General features: G+C 36.2%; 1 protein-coding gene across 2 annotated transcripts in view; it reads left to right on the top strand.

Moving 5' to 3' along the window:
- The window catches only part of FAM49B (family with sequence similarity 49, member B), an 18,799-nt gene extending 11,699 nt beyond the window's left edge, over positions 1–7,100 (top strand). For both annotated transcript variants that reach the window (XM_009584688.1, XM_009584686.1), the window contains 4 exons: positions 1,303–1,382; positions 2,546–2,672; positions 3,478–3,548; positions 6,307–7,100. In XM_009584688.1, coding sequence (XP_009582983.1) covers positions 1,303–1,382; positions 2,546–2,672; positions 3,478–3,548; positions 6,307–6,370 — 342 coding nt within the window. In that variant the 3' untranslated portion in view covers positions 6,371–7,100. The remainder of the gene's footprint in view (positions 1–1,302; positions 1,383–2,545; positions 2,673–3,477; positions 3,549–6,306) is intronic.
- The last annotated feature ends 618 nt before the right edge of the window (positions 7,101–7,718 follow it).

The raw sequence follows: 7,718 nt of genomic DNA, 5'->3' as shown, positions 1-7,718 counted from the left end.
TGCTGAGCATGACATCATATGGTATGGGATATCCCTTTGGTCAGTTGGGGTCAGCTGTCCCAGCCGTGTCCCCTCCCAGCTCCTTGTGTACCCCCAGCCTCCTCGCTGGTGGGGTGGGGTGAGGAGCAGAAAGGGCCTTGGCTCTGTGTAAGCACTGCTCAGCAGTAACGAAACCATCCCTGTATAATCAACACTGTTTTCAGCACAAATCCAAAGCATAGCCCCATACAAGCCACTATGAAGAAAATAAACTCTACCCCAGCCAAAACCATCACAAAATCAAACTTGTTTTTTGGAGCCTCAAGAAACATAAAGTATCTTTCTCCAGTGCCGTAGAGGTTAGAGTAACTTCAGCTAGCCACCTTGTGGATGTGCCGCAAAAAGTTAATGGATAGCATTGCAACATTGGTAGTGATGGCTTTCCTCAAGGAGGGAGGTGGGAGAGGTGAGTATGTTGCGTGCATTTTGGTGGTGGGTTAGGGCAGAAACTTCAGAAAATTGAAAGGGAAACAGCTTGATTCTCTGTGCTTGAAATAGGTAACGGAATTCAAATGTAGCTTCCTTTTCTCCTTCCCAAGACACTTTTTTTTTTACTGTGTAAAGTCAAGTATACTTACATTATTGCAGAAGAGGGGAGGAACCTGAACTGGAAAAGTATTCCAAAATTTTGACACATCCCTATTTATCCATAACTAACTAAATAAATATTAGTGGTAAAATCTAGTCACTACAAGTATTGTGCTTGTATTCTGATAACTGTGATGATTTTTGTCTTACATGCAAAGAATGCACACTATTTCTTAATAAAAAATAATTGTACATTACTACATGTGTGATTACTACCAAGATACATGTCTTTTACGATTTTTCCCAAGTTCTGCTTTAACTTGAAATGTCTTGAGAAAAATGGCCTCTTACTTTTACATTTCTTTGAGATGTTTGTCTGCAACAATTTTAAGTCTTAACTATTGCAGCAGATACATGTATTTGGCTATAGAAATTTCTGTCTTTAAAGAGCAGGTTAGACGATTCCTTTAAAACTTCCCAAAAGTCAATAGTGTCAATGGTGTATTTCTTTAACTACAAGCAAGCAAGCAAAACCCGTATGGTAGACTTTGGTCTTTAAGTTGCTAATCTATATTGTAACATTTTTAAAAATGTGCAAGGCCACCCACCTTGCCATAGTTGTGTTGATGTTTTTAATTCCTCTGCGTTGCCATGCCAGCAGATCACTGATTTGATTTAGGTTTTGTAGTATAATATTTCACAATAATTGAATTGGAAACTGTTTATCTTCTGCAGAATAAAAATTTACCAATAGAGAATACTACAGATTGCTTAAGCACCATGGCTAGTGTGTGCAGGGTCATGCTGGAAACCCCGTGAGTATAAACAGTGCTTGTATTGTGTATGAATCATCTCTGTGTTTAAGACATGACTTGTGATGCATAAGGTGAAAGAAATATAATTGGGTAGTTAGGAGCTATGGTGTTTTCTTTTTACCAGCTCAGTTGTTTACCTTGACACGAAACTAACTTGTCTCATTTTGCTAGCCATGCAAATCATGCAGTCTACTTTTCTGGACATATTAATATTTTAAAATCGAATGGCTATGAAAGCTAGAGAACCTCTTGGCACTCTTTATAAATGGTTTTCTCATGTATAATTCAGGAAAATACACTATTTGAGTATGATTGCCTAGGGCCTCCTGAAAGAGGGGTTATGGGCGATGTGTTGGATGGTACCTTGCAAGTTGGCTTGGCTGATGGCTGTGACAAAATTACAGCGCCCCTGTCTGGGGAATTACGAGATGACTTTTAGTCGTGAAGGCAGTCTGTTGTCTCCTGTAAATTTCAGAGGCACTGGGAGAATGAACAAAAAGTCAAACTAAACTTGGGTTTTTTTTATTTGTTTCTTCTGGGTTCTAAGTACTTTCCCATTGGTAAAATTACTCAGGCATGAGGTATGTATTATTTAAATAAGTTTCTGTCCAAATACCGCAGTACATTTGTTTTGGAGCCCATTAAGAGCTCCAGAAATTTATATTCTTACCCTTGTTAGGAATGGTCTGTCCCATTCAAGAAAGTAGTTAAGTGTTGTTCATTAAGCTTGGGGTTTTTTTGCCTTTTTTTTTTCCCCCTGAGTCAGAAGTTTGGGTTGTGTGTATATTGGACGGTGGTGGAGAAAAGGGTAGGAAGCATTGAAAGCAAAGTTAATATGTATTGTTTTAATCTTTTTTTTTTCCCCTGAAAAAAAAATACACCTGAAATGATATAGCAGCAGGGCACTATTTAAGGTTTGAGAATCTTTGTTAATCTCCACATAACTCTTTCTAAGCAGTGGTCTGACTCATAAGCAGCTTATTGAAAGGAAAAAGGAAAACTCTCAAAAGTTTGTGGGGTTGGTGGGTTTTGAGGTTTTTGTTTGTTTTGTTTTGTTTTCTGTGAGGATTTATAGTAGGATTTTTCTCTTTAATCTTATTTTGGGCGTTACTAGTATGTGCTCTTCTGTTTGGTAGATAATAATCTGTGTTTTTAAATTACAGTGAATATAGAAGCAGGTTTACAAATGAGGAAACAGTATCATTCTGTCTGAGGGTAATGGTGGGTGTCATCATACTCTATGACCACGTGCATCCGGTGGGCGCTTTTGCCAAAACTTCAAAAATTGATGTAAGTTTATTGTTACTAAATAATCTTTTGAGTATTTAAATTGTGTGTAGGCTCCTTTTCTGTCCTCCAGGTTCTAGTAGCAGATGTACACTTTGGATTGATGCTAAATGGATAGTGGTAGTTGTTAGCAAACCATATATATAAATAGTGAGAAATACAAACTAGGACTTCAGACACATAAGTGGTCATTGTTCGGTCATGAAAAATCTGTTCTGATGGAATTCAGGTAGTGTCTTGAAATACTTGTAAACAGTGGTTGTGTTGAAAGATGCGAATCAGAATGACTGGAAATAACAATGGCATCTAGCTTGTTCCTCACTATCTGGTAAAAAGCTAGGTTCATCATCCACTAGTCTTCAAGTCTTTAACTTTCTGCTGTTGTTTGATAGTAAGTCTATGGAATATATGCTATTACTGCATGCTGCTTCATGATTGTTTCAAATGGACTATTATCCCGTTGTATTAGGTACAGAGTTTGTAATTACTTCACTGGCTGAATGTAATAATTCTTAATGGATTTATGAATTTTGTTTACAGTTCTTTTTTTTTTTTTAAGGTCAGTAAAGCAGAGCTTGACATCAAAGTTGCGTTGTCTAAAGATATGCAGATTTTTAAGTAGCTAAGCCGTTCTGTCATAGGAAAATGTAATACTGAAAGCTTAATTCCTTTCTAATGTCAAGAAAACCTTTAGGTGGCTACAATTTTTAAATACGTATTTTTTCTCTGACAAACTGAATATAAAACACTTCTGTAAACTTAGAAGGTATTAGCATGAAAAAAACTGTATAATTTTTTTAACTCCTAGATGAAAGGATGCATCAAAGTTCTTAAAGACCAGCCTCCTAACAGTGTAGAAGGCCTTCTAAATGCTCTCAGGTACTCTAATTCTTTTATTTGAAACATTTTAATGTGAATTTTCATAAATTGTGCAGGGCATTTCCTTCAGCAGCGAAGTATTCGGTCAGTATTGCAGGTAAAAGGTGACTGTAGTTATTGCAGGCTTCTTTTCCAATGTGTGTTGAGACAGGGATGCATGAAGGAGCTACTGTGTTTTGAAACAGTAAAACTTGCAGTTGTTCATTCTAAGATAACTTTTTGCATACTTTAACCGCATGCAGGTTAAGAATGAGTCTGTAGAAGTAAGCGTGACGGAGTAGACATTGTACCTGAAGTTAAAACTGATGACGAAGTATAATACATACTAAAAGCTAACTAGAAGTTAACTGTGATCACATCTACTGACTGAACTACCAAACAAGCAAATGAGCAGCTGCAGCGTGCATGCTGTGACTTGTGCCAGCTGACTGAAGAAATGGCTGAATTAGTTTGCATTGGCCATATCCTCAGCTGTGTGTGGTTTGACCATGGGTTAATGATTTTATGTATTATTAGTAGAATGTAAGAGTAGTTTCATGTGATTTTTATGTTTCACAGATAGCTTCAGACATGTAAGGCAGATAGTTTTTGGTATGTAACTAGAAATTGTTCCTCTCTCACAAAGTATTTATAGGGAGGTACTTAAGGCAAGAGTCTCAACGTTTTTGCTGTAGAATAGACAAGACATGAAGTTGTCACATTAATTGGAGAGGTAAAGAAAATTTAATAATTATGTATAGAAACCTAAAAACTTCTGATTTGGGTCATAAAGCTGTATCTGTAGTCAGTAACGTGTTCTTTATGGGGGTGTCTAGCATCAGAGGAGTGGCAAGAAATGCCAAAATGTGATAGGCAGATGAAGGCTTCATTCTTGTCCTTACTTGAAAAAGTATCATGTTACTTTGGTACCAGTTAACAATACCCAATAACTGGGTATTGTTATTCATGCACTCACTTTAAAATGTGGAAGCTTTAGTTTGTCTTGCCTGAAAGTGTGCAGTTGTACTTTGTTTTTCTTATCTGTAGTGAAACCGCGTTAATTTCATTTGCCCTCTTTTTTTGTGTTAAGATGTGGTAAGAAGTGAAAAAATGTGGTATTGTAAGTGGTTTCACTTGCGAAGTTTTTTCAGATTATTAGCCAAAGAAAAAAAAAAATCTGGGCTTAATTTGAGACTTCATGTGAGTATTTCCATGCCTAAATCATTTTGTTATTCATCTCTGACCCTCCTGTATGTGATCAGTAAAAACACAAGCTTCCAGAGGGAAAACGCTATATTAGCTTTTTTTTTTGACTAATATTGTGATTGCAGCTGCCAATGAACACCGATCTTTACTGGTACCCCATTTTTTCCTATCATCGTTGACACTGTTAAAGTACACGGAAAGTGTAGTTCAGGTTCTTACTCCGTTGTGCATTATTTTGTGTTTAGTAGTGTAAATTCAGTCTGTGCTGTCATGCTGACCTTTCACCACACCAACCCATTTCATGCATATGTACTTCAGCAGTCCTGGTTCCATACATTTGATTACTTGTTTGGGTAGAATATTTAAATCTCTTTTAATCACATCTGGAATTGTTAGGAAGAGATGCAGAGGTGAGCTGCTATGTGTGTGTGTGGCGAAAGCAGATTTAAGATGATGTCATGAGAAATTAAGTCCAAATCTAAGTCTTTGATTCTGGAGGAGTGTTAGAAGTTCTCGTGTTTTCTCAAGAGATAGATAATGTGTCTTAAAAGCAAATGGAAGATGGTATGAATTTTGGAGGGAGATGAGCTGTTTATAATTTGAAATTCATGTAAGTATTGTAATCATGTTCAGCTTTTTCACATGGGCAGAATACCAAGTGCAATAACTTTCAGGATTTAAAAAATTAGGCTTTAGGCCTCTTGTCTGTGTAAAGTCTAAATTACCAAAAAGTGCTGAAATCTGTATTGATACTAATTTCCAAAACAAAAAGTCATTGTATATTCTTCAGATGAACAATTAAAATATCCCTGCAGTTGTGGATAACAATGAAAGTGCTAATTTAACATGTTAAATTTAAATTACAGAGTAAGTTGTTACTTGCTTTTAGATTACAGTTAGGGAAGGAAGATCAGGGAAATAAATCATACAAAGAAGCCAGCATTGAGGAAATCCAGTACTTTCTTTTAAAATAAGAGATGACTAAGTTTTTTGTAGTGATTTAAAAATGTGCTAATGTCCTAGAGAATTTTAAAGGGGGAAGGGGCTGGAGTAAACACATGTGTATACTCTTTAGTTTTAGCAGCACAGTTACTTAACTAAACAGGAAATAAGGCTGAAAACTGATTAAATCCATTCTCATTGAGTGATCTTAGAAAGGTTTGGTCACTGGAAGCTTTGAAGAAAAGTTTCTGAAGCTATGTTTTATTTGAAGATGTTTCCTATGGACAGAGACCTCAGAATTAGTCTTATTGATAATTACCTATCACAAGTGGTAACATGAGTTCACTATGAAATGGCCTATGAGCATGAAAGCTAACATCCAGCTGAGGCTTATTTTTAACTCCCCTTGGTGCAAGGCTGTTGGGTTATAGTTCTGACTGATAATAACATTTTCTGATCAGAATGTCTTATTTGGGTTCTTGGTAACCGTGGAGTGGGTGATGATCAGTGGCTGAGGGTTTTACTCTGGTACGGTCAGGTTGAGCCATAAACAAAGAAATTACATATTTGTTAAGCCAAAGTAAAATAGCATCTATGCTCTTCTCAACTTGATTTTTATTTCTGTGTTTAGGTACACAACAAAGCATTTGAATGATGAGACTACCTCCAAGCAAATTAAATCCATGTTGCAATAACAATTACCTGGAATTCGCACCTGCTGTAGACAGACAGTATTCTGCAATGACTGAGATGCACAGATTTTTTTTTTTTTGTGATTGCAACTACTATCTCATTCATTCTTGCTTTTATTTTCTCTCTTCCTGTTTACCCTTTTTTTAATCACTTTCTTGTTCTTAAGTAAGCTCAGACTTCTTTTCTGTGCCAAATCAATGAAAATTATCAATTCTGGAAAGTATTTCTACTTTTCAGAATAGCCATCCTAAGTGGCAGCTAATTATGCGTTGCATTTGGATTTCTCTGTACTGGGGAAAGATTTGTGACTTGAACTAAATATTTTTAAACTTGTGTTTTTTTCTTTTTTTGAAAAACTAATATTTAATATTGCTTCTTCTGCATGGCAAGACTGCCTACTTCTGCTATTTAAAAATCCCTTGATGACTTCATTTTCTATTGCAGCTTATTTTCATGTGCAACCATGAGAAAACTAAAAGCAGATTTGTTTAAATTAACTGTGTTTGTACAAAATGGTACCCAACACAAAGGTTTTTTTAAATGAGTAAAAACTGTTTTGTTTAAAAGTTACGTTTGCATTTTGACTCATTTTTGTAAGGATGTATGTTGTATGTTTAACCTTTAATAACTAACGTTAAACTGTGGTGTGTGCGTAGCAAAATTACGTATGCATGTTCATGTCAAATGATTGGCTGTGGATAAGATAATAAAATCAGCTTTCATTTTTCTAAGTGTGGTTTGATTTACCAGTATTTTGAGTGAGATGTCTTCGTGCTCTTTGGATTTTTACAAAAAAATAAATTTATAAATTTTATATAGTGAAAACTCTGCTGTTTCATTACCAGTAACCACTAGTCTAATGCACTGATTTAAGCCTAGCATGTTTCAGGGTGCCTGCTCTCCACTCTGTGCTGCTTCCCTGTCCCCAGAAATATTACTTGTACAGGGTTTGGGGGAAGAACTTTGTGCAGTCCATATAGATCCCAGTGGATGTTGCTGAAGAACCTGCATCTCGGCTACCCGTGTTGACATCTCAGTATAGTCATCAGAAATGACGTCCCAGATTAGGCTGCCAGTTTGGCTCTTTCCGTACCAGTGGTGGGTGTATTAATTTTCCTTGCTCTATACTGGTGCATACTCTTGTGGATTGAGATATTTTGAACTGTGTGTAAAATCTGAATAATCTTAGCATACTAAATAATGTTTCCTGTTTGGCTAGCATTTTGTCCCAAGAAGTGCTAAGCTTTGATAGGTTGGTGAAGAAAACAAAACTTTTTTATGAGGGGAAGAATTGAAGGGGAAAACAAGAATTGAGAAGGACTAGAAAAACCATCTCTGGGAAATGTCATG

The sequence above is a fragment of the Fulmarus glacialis genome, unplaced genomic scaffold (genome assembly GCF_000690835.1).
Source record: "Fulmarus glacialis isolate BGI_N327 unplaced genomic scaffold, ASM69083v1 scaffold19049, whole genome shotgun sequence".
NCBI lineage: Eukaryota > Metazoa > Chordata > Aves > Procellariiformes > Procellariidae > Fulmarus > Fulmarus glacialis.
This window is presented reverse-complemented; position numbering and strand designations above follow the sequence as displayed.